The sequence below is a fragment of the Rhinolophus ferrumequinum genome, chromosome 28 (assembly GCF_004115265.2).
Source record: "Rhinolophus ferrumequinum isolate MPI-CBG mRhiFer1 chromosome 28, mRhiFer1_v1.p, whole genome shotgun sequence".
NCBI lineage: Eukaryota > Metazoa > Chordata > Mammalia > Chiroptera > Rhinolophidae > Rhinolophus > Rhinolophus ferrumequinum.
In genome coordinates, this window is record NC_046311.1 from 8,084,774 (window position 1) to 8,103,584 (window position 18,811).

Below are 18,811 nucleotides of genomic sequence, written 5' to 3' on the forward strand. Positions count from 1 at the left end.
TTTCTGCTGTATGACTAATGAAATTTCTGACCAAGCTAGAAGTTGGAATTTGTTTTACTTGTTAAGAAAAGTATTGCCCTATCTAAAGAATAATTAAATTATATTTCCTTAAGAAAAATCTCATTCTGGGAGATCCCTAGATAAGTTCGATTCACCAGAGTAAATTGCTGATGAAATGCATTTTTTTGGGTCAAATGCGTCCCGTTTAGGGGGTGGAGAGGATGACTACATATTTGAATACTGGCACTAAAGTTTTTGCTGCTCTGTGATAAGATCTTTTAATTCTAACACTTACTGCTCGATATTGTGCTTGCTTTGGAAATTGACCTAAAGCCATTAGAGTTTTGTTAGTTAAAATTATGATTATGACACTGCTGTATCCCTAATGTTGGGTCAATTTAGCATGTCTGAGATATTCATTAAATTCTAATCGATTTATTTTTTATTTGGCATGTGTCTTCTGTTGCATCTGTCACAAGACTTGCTGGTGATATAGAAATGTAAAAGTAGGAATTGTATCTTAATTACTGTTTTCTCTTACAGATACGGGAATATGAATGGATTCATTCTCAGACCAAAAGGCTGAAGTTCAATGCACTCATAACAACATACGAGATCCTATTAAAAGATAAGGTGTGTAATTGGTAGCTAAAAGGCTAAATTTTGTAGTGTGACTTGTCCAAACGGTGGGGTCTGTACTTCCTACTTGCCATGTTATTTTTCTTTATTTCTTTAAAACAAGCAAATGAGCAATCAAAAAGATCCACAAAGAATATCAAAGTTACAGGTTACAAAAACAGAACCTTACAGTTGCAGGGGACCTTAGGTAGCTTAGACCAGTTGAATTAAACAGGATGAAAGGGTATTGAGGCCAGCGTCTTCCCTGAGATTGTAGTCAGTCATTGGAAACGAGGCTCAAGCCCCATTGCTGGCATTTCCCATCATACTGTCACGAACGGCATTTCTCCAGAGCAGATGATGTGGACGGTCTCTGAGAAAACGCGAAACATGATGCTCTTTAAATGACTTCCTTTCGAAAGTTACTGAGAAATAAATGTGGCGGTGATCCCATTGGTGATCATAAGTGTGAACACGTTCAATTTGGTGGCTCTTGGTGTTTCTGTGCTTCAGGGTTGGGGTGGAGAACAGACAGAGAAGAACGTTCATTAAGGAGAGACTGCAGAATTCACGTGTTTTTTGTTTTTGTGTCGTTTTTGCCCAGCATGCCAATTTTTGTGTCCTTACTTTGGGGCACGCAGTAATACCTGCATAAGAGGACCCCCCCCAATACCTTTTAGATAAGGACGTGCTCTTTTGAGTAGACCCCATTCTGGCAACCAACAGAATAAACAGAAGAGTCCTAATATACTTTAAGTCAGTGAAGAATCAATGTTTCTGTGTATACCTTTGTGATGGTATTTGTACAGAGATAATTAACACTTGACAGTACTTTTGGGTTCCCTTCTGACCTGGTGGCTCGTTGTGTTTTGTTTTTACTTTAGACTGTGCTGGGCAGTATTAACTGGGCCTTTCTGGGAGTGGATGAAGCCCATCGGTTGAAGAATGATGACTCTTTATTATATAAAACTCTGATTGATTTCAAGTCCAACCATAGGCTCCTGATTACGGGGACCCCTCTTCAGAATTCCCTCAAAGAGCTCTGGTCCTTGCTGCACTTTATTATGCCGGAGAAGTAAGCTCCTTCCTGTGTATTTCAAAACATGCTAGAATTTCTGAAATGCCAATGCTTTTTAACTTTTTATTTAATAGACCTTATGGCCAAGGGATGGTATGATTGGCGGAAAGCAAAGCTTTAACTGAGGCAGGAAGAAAAGTAGTAAAATGCTCCATAATAATGAAGAGAAGGCACAGAAATCAGCCTGTTAAGGAGGACAGCATATTGTCTACCAAACATTTGAATCAGTTACTGCTTTGGGGAAATAATTAGTAAGTAGGAAACATCAGACCTTCTCACTATTGTTCTAAGATAGTCAGTATAATTGAAATGACACAATCTGACAAGTATTAAAATTATCTTAAATCCAAACCTTTGCTATCAGAAGCATCAGCTTTAGGTCTTATCCAAATCTTTAACTCATTCAAGAATTTGTGGAATGTCTTTATTGAGAAGATTTTTATGGGAGAGATGATACGCACATTTCATAAAACTTAAAATTACCCAGTGGTGTTCGATGATACTTGAAATGAAATCTAAATCCGTTACCCTAATGTGGAAGACCCTCCTTGGTCTGGCCTCTTCACAATCCTCTGACTTATCTCGTACCCCTTTCTCCATCACTCGTCAGGCTTCAGCCATCCTGGCCATCGTTTTGTTCCTTTTACATGCGGTGATACTCCTTTTGTCTGGAATGTTTTTTCCCCTCTGTATCTTCACATGGCCAGTCACTTCTTCATACTTTTGCTTCAGTTTATATGACCACCTCCTTTGAGAGGTCTTCTCAGACCACTTATCATCCCTACCCTTTTTATTTCCTATATGGCACCTCTTTTTTCCCCATTTATTTCCTCATGCATCTCGTCATTAAATTATGTGTTCAAATGTAGCAGGGGTCTTCTTTACTTTATTTATCGCGGGTTCACATTCCCTGACCTGATATGCAGTAAACAGGTCAATTAAGAGTTGTCAAATTGACAGGTAAATGCCCCACAATTATTTTTTAAATTCAGAAAATATTTGAGTGTCTATTATGTGCTATAAACCGATCAAGGCATTTTGGATAGCTTATGATGAACATAGAAATGGTCCCTCCCCCCATGTGTTAAGGTTTTTTTCTTTTAAACAATCTATTGAGATATAATTTACATACTGTAAAATACACTATTGTAAGTATACAATATTTTCCTCACTCAAAATGTTTCCTCTTACCTGTTTGTAGTTAATATCTGCTTCTACCTCTAGCTTTATGCAATCACTAAATAGCTTTCATCGCTTGAGATTTACCTTTTCTTGAAATTCCATGTAAATGGAATCCTAGTAGTCTTCCGTTTTTGGCTTCTTTCACTTAGCATAATATTTTTGAGCTACACCTGTGTCATAGTTTAGCAGGAGCTATTCTCTTATTATGGAGTAATATTCCATTGGATGCCTATCCAGTCACCAGTTAGTGGACATTGGATTGCTTTTGTTTGGGGCTACTGCGTCTTTGGGTAGACATACATTTTATTTAACTTGGTTACATGTTTAGGAGTGGATTTGCTGGGTTGTTTGGAAAGTATGTAGTTACCTTGTTAAGAAAATACCAGGCTGTTTTCCAAAGAGACTGTAGCATTTTACATTCATACCAGAAATGTTTGCATTTGCTAATTTTTCTGTATCATATACATGTGTTGTCAGTCTTTTGGATTCTAGCCATTTTGGTAGGTGTGTAGTAGTGTCTCGTGGTTTTGCCTTGGATTTCTATAATGTTGAACATCTTTTTATATATTAATTAGCTTTTTGTATATCTTTGGTAAAATGTCTGTTCAAATCTTTTGCCCATTTTAAAATTGAATTGTTTTTCGATCCCCACATGGGCCACTGTGAGCTGCGCCCTCCTTTAAAAATAAGTAAAATAAAATAAAATTGGATTGTTTATTTTACAAGTTGAAGAGGTTTTTAATTTTTTTAAGTATTCTAGGTTCAAATGCTTTATTAGTTTATGATTTGCAAATATGTTGCCCCAATCCAAAGCAGATACCTTTTCATTTTCTTAATGTTGTCTTTTGAAGAGAAGGTTTTTTTAATTTGATGAAGTATAATTTGTCATTTTTTAATGGGTTACACTTTAATGTGTTATAAAATAAGACATATTTGCCTAACGTAAGGTCACAAAAACTTTTTTCTTTGTTTTCTTCTGGAAGTTTTAGTCCTTATATGTCGCTCTGTGTTCCATTTTGACTTTTTTATAGTGTAAAGTGTGTGGGCCTAAGTTCATTTGGCGGGGGCGGGGCGGGGGAGGGCAGAGGGATTTTGTAAGTCATCTCACCCAGTGTCATTCGTTGAATAGAATGTCCGTTTTTTTATTCAGTTGTCTTGGTACCTTGGTTGAAAATCAGTTTAGACCATAAATGTAAGGGTCTATTTCCGGATTCTCAGTTGTTTGCCATTGATACACGTTTCTGTCCTTAAGCCAGTGCCCCACTTCATTACTGCAGCTTTATACTACTATTTAAAACGGGAAGTATACATTCCAATTTTGTCCTTTCTCAAAATTATTTTGGCTATTCTGCATCCTATGTATTTCCATATATGTTTTAGGATCAACTTAATCTGAAAACAACAAAAAAAAAAATCTGGAATTTTAATAGACATTGTAGTGAATTTATATATCAGTTTAGGACGAATTAATAATACTGAGCTTTCTAAGCCATAATCATGAAAAGTTTTTTCCTGTTATTTAGATCTTCTGTAATTTTTCTCAGTGTTAAGTAGTTTTTGTGTAAAGTCTTATACTTCCTTTTGTTAAATTTATTCCCTATTTTAATTTTGAGTGAAGTTGTTTTTTAATCTAAATTTTAGATTATACTAGAGTAATTGAGTTTTGTGTATTGATCTTGTATCCTGTGAACTTGGAGAAAGTATTTCCACTGTTTTTTTTTTTTGGTGTGTGTAAGTTTGTTTATTTCTCAGTATTTTGTAGATACATCTTCTCCAAGTAAAGGCAGTTAAACTTCTTTTCTTCAGTGTGGATGCCTTTTATTTCTTGCCTTATACTGGCTAGCACCGCCATGGGAAATAGAATTGGTAGGAGTGTAGAATGTTAACTATACAATTTTCGTAGGCAACTTTTCATCAGGCTGAGGAAATTTTCTTCTATTCCTAGTTTTTAAGAGTTTTTATAATGAATGAGTATTGGATTTTGTTACATGCTATTTTTCTGTGTCTGTTGAGACAGATGACCATGTGGTTTTTGTTCTTTATCCTACCAGTGAGATATATTACATTAGTTATGTTTTAGATGTTATGCCAACCTTTCATTCCTGGGATAAATCTGACTTGGTCGTGATGTTTAATCCTTTTTTATGTGTTGCTGGATTCCGTTTGCTAGTATTTTGTTCAAGATTTTTACATCTGTGTTCTTGAGAGGATATTAGTTTCTGGTGGGAGGGTGGGGGGAGAGAGAGAGAGAGTGATCTCAAGATCTGCCTGGCTTTGATATTGGGATCACAGAATGAGTTGGAAAGCGTTCCCCTGTCCTCTCTTTTCCGAAAGAATTTAAGATTGGTGTTACATTTTCTTTAAAGATTTGATAGGATTCACCAGTATTGCTATGTGGGCCCTAGCTTTCCTTTTGGGAAATTTTTTAATGACTAATTCAATTTCTATTTATGGTTCTATTCAGGATTTTCTGTTTCTTCTTGACTTAGTTTTGTTAATTTGTGTCTTTCTAAGAATCGGTGCATTTTATATAATTTGTCTAATTTGTTGGTATAAAGTTATAATGTTTCCTCATAATCCTTTTAATTTTTGAAAGGTCAGTAGTGATCTAAATAATTTTTTGATTATGGTAATTTGTGTCTTGTCTCTCTTTGCTTGGTCATGGTGGGTCAGGGTTTAGCAATTTGAGGATGTCACTAAGGCTGATGTTTACCCACTGAGCAGTACCTGATGAAGTGCTTCGCCATTGATGAGTTCAAAAATGGCAGCAGACTCTATTGATGCCATTGTGTCTGGTGGCAGTGCTGGTATTTGCTCTCTCCTGACTTGTCATCTTATCAGAGAGCATATACTTTGAGTCACTCGAGTTTGTTATTCTGGGACTTGAATGACCTCAGCAGAGCCGAGCCACCTGGTGTCAGAGAGCAGATCATGCCCACGAGGCAGGGACCGAGCTTCCATTTCTAGCCTCGGTTCATGACATTGTCTCACCTACGGAGCTTCAGTCTGCACACAAAACTAGGCTAGTTCTGCCAAGTGCTTCATGGGCAGTTTGGTGGTACGACAATGCACATTTTTCTAATCCTCATGAAATAAATTGCCTTCATTTTTGAAAGAAACTTGATGATAATGTCCCATTCTGTCTGCATTTCTGCCACAAGTCCTTTAGTGAACCAAAGATGGCTGAATTAAGATTTAAACATGATAAACTTCCATCTGTAGAATTCAGGGAGAATTATTATGGGTGACAGGTTTTTGTATTCTTTATTAAAATGTGTGTCCCCAAGTTCTTTTAGTGTTAAATTTGTATCACTTGCATTGCTCTTCTTCTCTGGGGGCTGTGTAATCTTGTTTATTGTCATTATAATCCATTAACTTTTAATCTATGAACAGTGAAGATTATTGATGGGAATTATCTAATTTTTACCTCTGAGCTCTAGTACTGCCACTAATTTTTCTTATACCTCTGATTTTTATTTTCCCAAGAAATTGCAGCTTATTAAAAGATAGCTTATGATTAATTTTCCTGCATAATACTTCATCATAACTTACTATGTTTATGTATGTACAAATGCATTATATACTGAAATATTTTGTGAGCGCTAGATCCAGTCTCAGAATTGGAAACCTGCTGTTATCCATTATAACTGGTGGAATTAATTCAATTGGTTTTCCCTTTCCTTTTGTTTTCCCCTGTCTTATAATCAGGAGTTAGTGACTGATTAAATTTATCTTTCCTTACTGGGAAGAGTCTTTTTTTTTTTTTTTTTTTTTTAACAGATTTTTCCCCCCCCATTTAGTTTCTTTTAAAATAAATTTTTTGTTGGAAAAATACTTTAATCTTCTGTATGACTAAATAACACTATACTGTTTCTTCTCTAGGTTTGAGTTTTGGGAAGATTTCGAAGAAGACCATGGGAAAGGGAGAGAGAATGGCTACCAGAGTCTTCATAAGGTGCTAGAGCCTTTCCTTCTCCGGAGAGTCAAAAAGGATGTGGAGAAATCTCTTCCTGCCAAAGTGGAGCAGATTCTCAGGGTAGAGATGTCAGCCCTTCAGAAACAGTATTACAAGTAAGTTATTGGCTGGGTTAGGCCTGAATGGGATTAAACCAGTACCATGAAGCCATGAGATAGATAACTGACAAATAAAAGGCTTTTTTTAACCTCAACAAAGGTTTAAGTGGCAATTTAGTAAATCTATGGTTAGAGGAAGATTTTTTATTCTTGCTTTTTTATTTGGGTGAGAATTTGCACGGTACTTTTCATTATTTAAGGGTCTGAAGTACGTGAATTCTTCAGAGTATGCGAATTCTTATTGCTACCCACCCCCCGTCAATAAGTAGGCAGCTTTCACGCATTCATATATTTCATCTCTGCCAGTAATACATTCTTGAAGGATCTGCGATGTACTGGTAGATACTGGGGATATGAATACAAATGGAACGTGTTCCTGCCAGCACCTTGTGGTTTAGTCGGGAAGACAGACGAGAGACAAATAATTAAAACAGTGCTTTGCTGAATGACAGGCCCTTCCGGGGGCTGTGAGAGTTCAGAAGGAAAAGCACTCACCTTTGTACTGAAGGGTGAAGATGCTCCTTTCTGGCCTTCCAGGTTGCATGGGCGGGGTATTACTGGTTTAGGTTATTATACAGAGGGTGCCAAAAAAATGTACACACATTTTAAGAAAGGAACACTGTATTAAAGTTGTAATACTTAATATATACCGAAAACAAAAAATGAATCAAGTCACGTTTGACTTCTGCAATCATAAGAGGTACTCAGAGTGGTTACCATCAGTGTCCAGACACTTCTGATGACGGCAAACTACTGCTTGAACAACACTGACCAAAGTGTTATAACATATCTTAAAATGTGTATACATATTTTTGGCACCCTCAGTATGTTGAAGGCAAAATGATAGGTTTGGGACAGAGGGTGGACTATAACGTGCTTGTCTCAGGCTTTAGTTTTGATGATTTAAATGTAGATCTGTAATAATAGAAACTAAATGTATTGCCATAAAAATTACAGTCTTTTATTAAAGTCAGAAGTCTGGTGATCTTATTCCTTGCTTGTTCTTAATTAATATGCAACGGAATAAAAAGATTGCAGTTTTAAAAAATTACTATCTGACCCTTTTGCCAAGAACTACCTTGATCTTTAAAAATCTTTTTATTATGGGAACTCCCAAATACATACAAAAATAGAATAGTATGTGGTCATGTACCATAATCTAGCTTCAACAGGTATCAACTCAGTTCATCCAAATCTTTTGTATCCCCATTCCCGCCCCCATATAGTTTGGCAGGGGAGGAGGCAGGGTGAGAGAGATGTGTGAAGAGGGTGAAAGGTACAAACTTACACTTATGAAATACATAAGTCCTGGGGATGTAATGTATTGTAGCACGATGGCTATAGATAATAAAATTATATTGCATATTTGAAAATTACTAAGAGAGTAGATCTTAAAAGCCCTCATCACAAGGAAAAAAACAATGCTAACTGTATGGTGAGGGATGTTAACCAGACTTTCTGTGGTGATCATGTCACAATATACACAAATACTGAATACTTACGTTGTACACCTGAAACTAATATAATGTCATATGTCAGTTATACTTCAGTTAAAAAAGTTAAGAATGCTATCAATTCTGTTAACATACCTAAAAAGATTAATAATTCCTTAACATTTTTATGAGTGTTTCTCGGTTGTTACAGACACATTCTTTGCTTGTTTGCATTGGGATCTAAGTAAGCTCCTTGTATTACAATGGCTGGGTATGTCTCTCCCGTGTCCCTTTTAATTTCCTGAGTGGAGAAACTGAGCGTGTGTTGTGTAGATTTCCCTCGCAGCCTGGAGTTCACGGATTCCAGCTCTGTGGCATCCCCGACGATTTGACCAAGAACACTTTGTTCCTGTGCGTCCCCAGAGGAGTGTCGAGGGCCGATTAAACGCAGAGTTAGCGTGAGCCCTTTGTAGAAGACCCCCCACTCGCTGTCTCTTTGAATCGGGTAACGCCACCGTTGCCTTCATTTGCAGGTGGATTCTGACCAGGAATTACAAGGCTCTTGCCAAAGGAACAAGGGGCAGCACATCCGGCTTCCTTAATATTGTGATGGAACTGAAAAAATGCTGCAACCACTGCTACTTGATTAAAGCCCCGGAGGAGAACGAGAGGGAAAATGGGCAGGAGATCCTTCTGGTGAGTGCTTGCCTCGTGTGTAATTATCGCGGACAATGTAGCTTCTGTAGATGCTTTTCATCAAAAGCCTCCTTTTTCTCCTTGGTGACTCTTCAAGGAGTCCCGAAAAGAGGCTTTCAGATCAGGTGAGAGGAAAGTCACGTGGCTAGGAAGAACCTGGCAAGTGTAGCGTCACCAATAACAGGAAAAGAGCATTTCAGGAATTGTGTGGCAGCCAGATTTGGTAGACGGCTTCAAAACTCTTCAAGACGCTTTAAGAAAATAGGAACTCTCCGAGGTTAAGGGCAATCTGAAGTTTGCTTGTGAACGTGGTGATCTGAGTTTCTTTTCCACCTTTAGTCCCTGATCAGGAGCAGCGGAAAGCTGATTCTATTAGATAAGCTGTTGACAAGACTTCGCGAAAGGGGGAACAGAGTCCTCATCTTCTCACAGATGGTGAGGATGTTGGATATCCTGGCCGAGTACCTGACTATTAAACACTATCCTTTCCAGGTAAGGATGCTCAATTATTGGGGTCTTTTTCTCCCCCCAAGATTGCCTGCTTTGCTTGCTAAATTATCCTTACATGCAAAACAAGAGTTGTCTTGCTTGAAACAAATCAATATTAAGGTTCCAGGACAGTCTTAATTTTTACTTCCACGCCTTTAGGCTATCTTGTAATGAAAATGTCATGGGAAAATATTCTTTTTTGGGGGGGTGAATGGATGGGGATTAGAGAAAGGAAAATCAGGCAAGAGAAAAGTATGTTAGATGGTGTCTTACATCTCTACGTCCATGGTAGGAGTAGAGAGGAAGGAAGTGCAAACCTGACTCCAGAAGTTGACATCCTCCAAACAACGAAAAAGAAAGTCTATAGTGTTTACATTCACCCCAAAAGAAGCTGACCCTGACTGAGGTTGGGAACGCAGCAGAACTTGTACTTGAAAGATACTGGTCCCTGAATGAAGTGAGTGGTGATAGCCCCCCTCTCCTCTGAGGCATTGTTTGCAAATTTTTGTCCTCATTCAAGCCATTGCCTATGAGATAAGGAAAAAATTCGGGGAGAAAGAGGTTCTTCAGCATGATATTTTTCTGGGTGTTAGACTGTGGGAAACTTATCTCTGATCTATTCATAGACACGTACGCAATTTACCTTGGTTTTTGGCATAATATTTTTATAGTGCTTTGATTTTTGAGATTTATTTAAAATTTTTTTCTCCTTTAACTTTGAACGGATGGACTCTTCTACCAGTAGATACAATTAGTTGGTATTGAAGAAACTTGGAGTCAATGATTCTCTTCTAAGAAGGCCAACAAGCTTTACAATTCACTAACAGTTGGTCTTCAAAATATCCTGAAGGGCATTGTTATATCCATAATACTTTGTGTAGTCTTTCAGCAGCTGCCTTAGAATATAGCTTGCTACTGTGGTTATTATAAAAAAAATAGCACAGTACAAAAAGACAGTTGTCTCAGGGCATCTGATCGCTGTGAGCTTTCCAGTCTAGCTAATCATTTGATATCAAGTCAAATAAGAATGCATTCCTTTTCTTTCTGGGGAATAAGTAGGCTGGAATCCACTTAGGTTTATCATGCGTGATGTCTTCTATTAATTGGAATATTAAATGTGGGCGCTTGGGTTTTCTGATTTCAAATATAGGCTATGAACCTGCCTTTTCAACTTCTCTTCGGGTTAAGGCTCTGAGTAGATTTGGTAGTCAGAGAGAAGAGCGGGGTTCCGCACGTGTGATTCTACTTGTGTTCAGGTAGCTCTGGGTCTGGTGGGCAGAGCTGTGAGTTGGGGAGATATAAGTCCTTCCGTAGACAGTCCCCAACCAGTCATCGATCACTGGCCAGCTGAAATCATCTCTTGGGTCAGTTTTGCCTTCTGTAAGATGAGGTATTTTGTTCATCTTAATTGGTGATTATGAGAAGAAATACGAAAATGATTTTAAAGAGTGAGAAATGCTTTGTATGTACAGCATATGGGTAATTAATCTTTGCTATTTATTTTACATATATAATTTCGCTATGGTGACTTTTTCGTTTGACCTAGAACGGACATGCACTCTAATAAAAGAGTTGTACGTATTAGTAAATACCAGAGGCTCCCTTGAAGATGCATTTTGGTCGCTTGAATACTTTGGTCCAATTTTAGAGTGCAGTTTTTAGAAAAGCTGGGATGGAATATATGATCAACTTAACTTGAACATTTTCATTGTCATGGCAAAATGTTTTCCAAACAAAATGATGAAAGTAATGTTTTATTTTGTGTGGCACTTAATCACCAGCCCAATGTTCAGCCCCATTAGCTAAGAAGCGTCATTTTTCTGCGGGAGCTAATTATTAGGTGACCAGGGAGAGTATTTCCTCATTTCTTCAGTCCCCACAGATGTGGAAGCAAACAAAGCCTCTAAGCACCGCTTGGCTTGCCTTCTTTCTCCTTCCAGGCCCTGGCAGCCTTGCTGATCCTTGCCTAAACGCAGGTAGCCCTTTGGAGCAGAAGCTCCTGACCTTGAGTTTGTAACCGGAGAGCTTGGGGCAGGCAGAGTGTGCCGCTTAAACACAGCCCCTTGGCAGCATGTGCTGATGCATTCTGGTTATTTTTACCCAGTGGGTGTCGGACTGGTAAAGGTTGCAAGTCTGGTGTTCTATTCTGAGTGTAGCTGATCTTCCTGCCCTATGATTTATTTTTGATCTTCCTACCTTGTGGTTTATTTTTACAGCGTCTGGATGGTTCCATCAAGGGAGAAATCCGAAAACAGGCGCTGGACCACTTCAATGCAGATGGGTCTGAGGTACACCACGCATGACTTTTTTACTGGGGCAGTTTGGGCTCTGTATCAAGGGCAAAGCCTTCGAGCTTAATGTATTCTGTTTCAGAAACAATTCACAGGGCAGTTCTCCTGTGTTGAGAAGGGAATGCAAAAGCACTAATGTAAAAGATGTCTCTTAAGTTTCTTGTCCCTCCAAAAAAGGACATGCATGTTTGTTTATCTCCTTTGGTGTGGATTCATGACAGAGTCGGTTTGGTAGCAACTGTGTGCTTTCTGGTGACTTCCAGATACCAAGTTTCTAGGCCGTGGAGAGCAGCAAGGGAGGGGGAGGGCTGGCCAGTAGGATTCATTTTGACATGTATGTTATATCCAAAGGTGCTGAGCTGTAATTTTGGGGGGGGTGACTTTGAGTCTTGAAATGTATGTTGGGCATGTTGCAAACTTGTTGGACCCCGCTGTGATGTGGCTTAATGTTCCTGCTTTGGCTAACAGCAGCATTTCTAAGTGTCCAGCTTGAATGTGGCATGATAGAGTATTTCATTTTTAAGACACACAGTGGACAGCCACTCTGGGCAACTTAGGAGCCAGGGTACATTTGTGCATAGCCAACTATAGGATTTGGGAGAAGTGGGGAGAAGGGGTTTGCAGTAGGGAATGGTGTAGCAGTGTGTAGAGGGAAAGGAAGCAGCTGAGAGATCCAGACATCAGCCTAGAAGAGTTCTGGAAAGACTGTTAGAACTTCTGAGGTCTGGGCCACTGTTTCATATAGAAAGAAAGGATTGGACTTTCTGCCTTCTGAAGAGTTTTACACTCTCTTAATGTCTGTCTGAATGGTATGCCTTCTGCCTCCAGAATCGCACACAGTCCTGCTTACACTCTAGTGTTCTGGCTGCTGCTTGAGCCAAAAATTTTTGTTCTCCTTGAGGAACTTTGGGCTCTAAGCAGAACCGAGGCTCTGAATAGTTAAGAAGAGGAATTGAATTACTACAAACATTGATAATCATCTAATTCCCATTCCTCCTTTCTCTCCTCCCTGTTTCCTCAACTGTAAAACCTTGATAATTCTAATACCTACTCATAACACTGTTGTGAGGGTTAAATGAGGGAATAAGCATACAGCTCTGAGCATATCGCCTGCCACCTAGTAAGCTCTCCATAGCGTTAGCTATTTTTCTTACTTACTGTTTGTTGAAATTGGTTTTGGGTTCTCTACTCTTGGTTTAAAAAATAGTATTAAGTCAAATGTTTCATATTGCCCTTTCTCAGAAAACAGCTGAAGTTGCTTTTTTTAACAGTTCTCAATTGATCCCCCTGCCTTGTGGCTATGTGTACAATATAAGCTCTCTACCATTTTCTGCAAATTGGAGTCTTTTAAAATTAATTTTAAAAATTAAATGCTTTGTCTGCACGGGCCATTGTGAGCTGCACCCTCCTTAAAAAAAAACAAACAAAAAAATAAAAGTTTGAAAAATTAAATACTTTCTTATTGAAGGAAAATATTACATGCACATTTCAGAAAATTTAGGAGATGGTGAATAATACCAAAAAAATTTTTTTTTCTACAGAACACCCATCCCAGACACAACTTGCTACTCATATCATTTGGGTGTTTTTCAATTCATACTGGGTGAAACTGTTTATTTCTTATAATGTTTACCTTATTGGGACCATGCTGTACATAGTTCTGTTGTCACCTTTCGTTCAAAATTACACTTTGAGCCTTTTTATCATGTCATTAAATATTTTTTTTAAATTTAATTTCTAATATTTTATTATGCCCGTACCATTATTTATTTAATCATTTTGTTGTTGGATGTTTAGGTAAGAGGATATGAGCATCTGTTAAAAGATTTTTTGATACATTTTGCTAAATTACATTCCCTAATTTGCATTCATACTGTTTCAAGTATGAATATTTCCTTTTTACCTCACCCTGAGCAGCACTGAGTTTCATAATTTTTAACCTTCGTCAACGTGATAATAGATACAAGTAAACATCTTATGATAATTTGTATTATCTTTGATAAGAGTGATATTGAAAATGGCTAAAATGACCATTCAGACCCCAGGTTAACGTAGCTCAGGGCTACCAGTTTTTGAGTGCCACTTCTGTGCCATAAAGGGGTCAGCCCTTGACATACGTGATCAAATCCCCTGAAAATAGGAATTTGGCTTCTTTTCTCCTATGGCTCAGCTATAGCTTCTTGCCTGCCTTCGCATGTTTTTCTGAGCACTGAGGTGCAGGCCGGCGTATTGTGCCTGCCTGTCTCTGTGGTTGTTGCCGTGGAAACTGGAATGTGTCAGTGCCTGGGTCTTTCCCACATGTGGCTCCTCAGCTCCCCCTGCTCTGGTTGTCTCTGTGCCTGTTCTGCGCTGACCGAGGCCCCTTTGCTTGCCTCTCAGCATTCCCTCATGGGGTTGTGAGCACACTGTTTATTTTTCCTCACTAGCCTGTCCAAGGGATGGACATTTACATAAAATACAGTTGCCTTGTTTATCCTGACTACCTTACATGGCATAACCCACCTTCCCCAGAAAATCAGTATCTAGGCAGCTTGTTGGGACGATCCCTCTGATAAATAAGTTTGTCTGGTTTTTGTTAATGCTTGTTAATAGTAGTTTTAGCCAGGCGAGGACACTAATTCTCTTGCTTTTGTTGCCTTATCAGATCCTACTTGACTGCTTAGTTCATTGCACTGACTCTTACCTCTTAATCAAATGAAAATTCCCTCTGCCATCAAGTCCCTGACATTCTTTTAGCCTCCATAAAGTTTGTCCATCATATCTCACTTTTCTTCACACCTGCAGGGGTTTCCAGGTGTCAGGGCTTATTGGACTGTGAGACTGTTTCTGAGAAGGCCACTGCATAAAGTAGTATATTGCATTGTGTACAGGACTTCTGTTTCCTGCTCTCGACAAGGGCTGGTGGCCTGGGAATCAATTTGGCTTCAGCGGACACAGTCGTCATCTTTGACTCTGACTGGAACCCCCAGAACGACTTGCAGGCACAAGCCCGAGCCCATAGAATCGGCCAGAAGAAGCAGGTCAGTGGGGACAAGCCTCTGGATATGGCTTCGGGGACAGGGAGAGTGGGGGGTCGGGAGAGAGGGGTTATTCAGGCCTTTCAGGAAGTTTGCACAGTGCTTTCCTTCCTGTTTTGCTTTCATTTCCCCAAGATGTCTGTGTAACTAGTACAGAGAAGCTGTCTTTGGGGCTAAGATGAGCCTATTACAGAACTCGTCTCTTTCATTGTTTGAAAAGTACATCATGTGCAGATACATGATGAATAATAGACCCAGGACTGTAATTTCCCCTCTTATTTTAATATGGAAAAGTTAAGTATTCGAACATTGTTCAAGATGGTCTATTTTTATTATACATGACCAACCAGTCTTAGCTCTGAAGTATATTGGAAAAGTACACACTTGATTCCTTCGTATATGAACCTCCAAGTCTGCTCAAGTATTGGGTGACTCATTAGTGTCTTACTCGGCCACACATTCAGTTTTGGTGAAATAGATTATTCTTTAGCAAGAATTTTATTGTTAGAATGAGGCTACAATTACAATTTTGTAAAGGCAATTTTATTTAAGAATGTAATCTGCTGCAGATAGTGAAAATATTGCATGTACTTAAGCTGTCTGCTTGGGTGGACAGCTTATAGTCACTTACGGTAGTAGAGGAACAGATCTTTTTTTATTTCCCTTCTTGGTTTTGGACATCAGGCATAAGCGTAACATTTCCTTTTCCTACAGGTAAATATTTATCGCTTGGTTACAAAGGGGACCGTGGAGGAAGAGATCATAGAAAGGGCCAAAAAGAAGATGGTATTGGACCATCTGGTGATTCAGCGCATGGACACCACTGGCCGGACGGTCCTTGAAAACAACTCTGGAAGGTCCAAGTAAGTGCCAGAAGGGCGGGGGAGGTAGCAGAGTCCAACTGATTTTACATCAAATTTGGTAGAATTCATTCTAATTGGATTTTGTACAACAGACATTAGTCCTTTAGTTAGCTGGAAAAGGCAAGGCCAAGCCAAGACCGCAAGCAAGGTGGCATGTGCATTTTATTTTGTTTTCCCTATTTTTTTTTCAAGCCCTTCTCTTGCCTTTTGCTTTTGGCTCTACATGTGACATGTGACACAGCAGCAGCAGTGGCAGCTCTGTGCTCTGCATTAGGCTTTCATCCTGGCATAGTGTTGCCTTGAACTTTTTAGTGGTGAGAAAATTGAATTGGCAGCTAGCTGTTTTCTTACAATTGATAAAAATGTTTGTGTGGAGATTATTATTTTTTCCATTGAAGCAGAAGGCTTTATAGAAGGAGAGTAGTTAGATTTCAATTGGCTTTATTTGGAAGCACAGTTAATTTTCTTACAGCGTTTACATTTTGACCAAATTGCTGAGTGTCTTCTGTGGCAGTTCTGTAGCTTGTGTTACAGGTGAAATCCAAGGAGCCTTCCTAAATAGAATCTTTTCAGATAATTTTCTGTTAAAGAGGAACTTAAGGGGGAGGAGCTTGGTTCTTTTAACTGTGGACCAGAGGTGAGGAGGTTGAAAAGTTCTTGGAGAATGACAACTGTCTGAGCCAAAGAACTCTAGAGAACTATCTTCTTTCATGTTGCTAATTACATTTCTTGCTTAACCATGTAATAGATGAGCCAACAGGAAAATAACTGATTTCCTAGTCTTCTGCGAGGTGAAGTTTACCACCACAAACTCAGTCTGTCGATTTTAAAAATGAAATAATTTGAGTGATTATATTTTCTTGTGGCAAAATTTATATTTTCACCAGTAATTTGACCCCTTTATGAAGGATCGATACGTAGTTAGAGATGTAGCAGAACCACATAGAGGTTACCTGACATTCCTAACACATTACGACTACATTTTGCTTTTACAGTTCAAATCCTTTTAATAAAGAAGAGCTGACAGCTATTTTGAAATTTGGGGCAGAGGATCTCTTCAAAGAGCTTGAAGGGGAGGAGTCAGAGCCTCAGGTAATTAATAATGAAGAAAACAATTTTTCTTGACAAGTATCTGTGAAAGTAAATTTTTCTGGAAGCAGATTCTGAGTCTGTGTTAGAGGCTTTTATAAAGAAACAGGAATTACTTGAAGAACATAGGTTTTGTTTTTGTTTTTTTTCCTCAAGAGATCAAAGCTTTTACTACATTGAGTAGGCAAGAATGAGAAAAGCATTTGAGGATTCTGTCCTTGGTCTTTTTTATTCCAGTTTTATTTCTTGTAATTTCTGAATTTTCTCTCTATCATTTGTATAAACAATAGTTTGAAACGTTAGATACGTGTAAAAGATACAAAGCTAAGACTATGAGAGAAAATAAAAAATGGAATGTCAGAAAGAACAGTCGGTTTAATTACACCAAACATTTTCAGGAAGTGCTGTGACCACTGTTGCCTTTTTACCACATCTGTGGTGATGTTCGTCTTTCAGGAAATGGATATAGATGAAATTTTGCGCTTGGCTGAAACCAGAGAGAACGAAGTGTCAACAAGTGCAACAGACGAGCTTCTGTCACAATTTAAGGTATGGAAATCCTTGGAGGAGAAAATCCTTTGGAGGTTGATTACCGGGTGGTCAGTGGTATGTGATACGACAGAAAATTAAATGAGATTAGGAATAAATGCAGAAGCTAGGTACCAGATGAGTAGGAGGTGACAGCATTGAATATAGACATTAAAAAGCTAGTGACGAGTAGAGTGAAGATAACGTATGGGATAAAAGGGTCAAGCAAAGCAAGGGTTGTTTTTAAAGATGTGACCATGTTTCTAGGTTGAACTTCTGAGAACTTGAGAATAGGGAGATATTGAAGGTTCTAAGGAAAGAAAGTATGTATGGTGGCACGTTTCCCCAGAGGAGACTGGAAGGGGTGTCATCAAATCACAGATGGAGAACTTGGCCTTTGGAAGAAAAAAGAAAGTACACTTTAGGGAGTAGGAGGGGAGAGAAGATGTGGGAGTTGCAGTTGGTGACCTTAATTACCTCTCGAATGAAGGGAAGTGTTTGCTGAGAAGTGGGAAGGATTGGGGAGGGCTCGTGGTGGGGCTGGGGGTTGTAGGGAGTAACGTGATAGGTGGTAGAGCTGAATTTAGAAGACAGGCTTCACATTGGAGCCAGTCAGCAGGTCGTATGACCTTCCCAGCAATCCTTGAGGTCAGAAATTGGATCCGTTGGTGATCCCAACGTGAGAGATGGGCTGGGTAGGCACAGGAGCGTCCAAGTGGCAAAAGTATCCCAGGTTCAAGTGAGAGCATGGTTGAAAGGTTTGACCATGGGGTGGCTCCATGCAGGTTAGAGAAGCAGGGGAGACCCGGAGGTTACAGTGATGGTTAAGGGTGACAGACCCATCAGGAGTGAGGGAGATGTGGGCGAAGTGTTTGGAAGGCAGCAGTAGCGTGTGATGAGGTCCAGGGTTGGCCACAGGTAGACGATGTCTCGGTGGAAAACCAAGGAAGGAGTTGAGTGACCCAGAGAGCTCTCGGGTCAGTTAATGTGTCTGAAGATGAGTGATCATTAGTGTTTCAACTAGATTCCATTTCTGTGACTGCTGCTCTCTTCTTAACCAGTACTCTTCGTGGAGATGTCTTGGTCAGAATATTAGATGAGTGTTTAGGCGTAAAAGTTTCTGCATGCTACAGATTGATCGATCAGAAGTCACAGTATTGGTGACTCCTGCCTTTGTAAAGCCCTCATGGCCACTTATGTTTCGGCACCTGGTCAGGTGATTTGAATAAAGTAGGATCTGCTTACCGTAGGGGCTCTCTTTTCCTGGAGTTCTTCACTGAATTGATTCAACTTCATTTTTCCAATAATCCTTTTTTTTTTTTAATTACCCTATTTTAAGATGTTGAAAACATAGCAAACATTTTTTGAGATAATGTAAGGTGTGCATTTTTTAAATAATAACCAGTACTTACATAATTCTTAGTATGCTTCCAACACTGTTTATAATGCTTTT

At 39.0% G+C, this 18,811-nt stretch overlaps 1 protein-coding gene across 4 annotated transcripts in view; it reads left to right on the forward strand.

Annotated features, from left to right (window-relative positions):
* CHD2 (chromodomain helicase DNA binding protein 2) overlaps positions 1-18,811 on the forward strand; it is a 95,065-nt gene that overhangs the window by 42,225 nt on the left and 34,029 nt on the right. For all 4 annotated transcript variants that reach the window (XM_033100388.1, XM_033100389.1, XM_033100390.1 and 1 more), the window contains 10 exons: positions 544-633; positions 1,503-1,693; positions 6,761-6,949; positions 8,919-9,081; positions 9,421-9,573; positions 11,787-11,858; positions 14,732-14,881; positions 15,593-15,741; positions 16,737-16,833; positions 17,287-17,379. In XM_033100388.1, the coding sequence (XP_032956279.1) occupies positions 544-633; positions 1,503-1,693; positions 6,761-6,949; positions 8,919-9,081; positions 9,421-9,573; positions 11,787-11,858; positions 14,732-14,881; positions 15,593-15,741; positions 16,737-16,833; positions 17,287-17,379 (1,347 nt within the window). The remainder of the gene's footprint in view (positions 1-543; positions 634-1,502; positions 1,694-6,760; positions 6,950-8,918; positions 9,082-9,420; positions 9,574-11,786; positions 11,859-14,731; positions 14,882-15,592; positions 15,742-16,736; positions 16,834-17,286; positions 17,380-18,811) is intronic.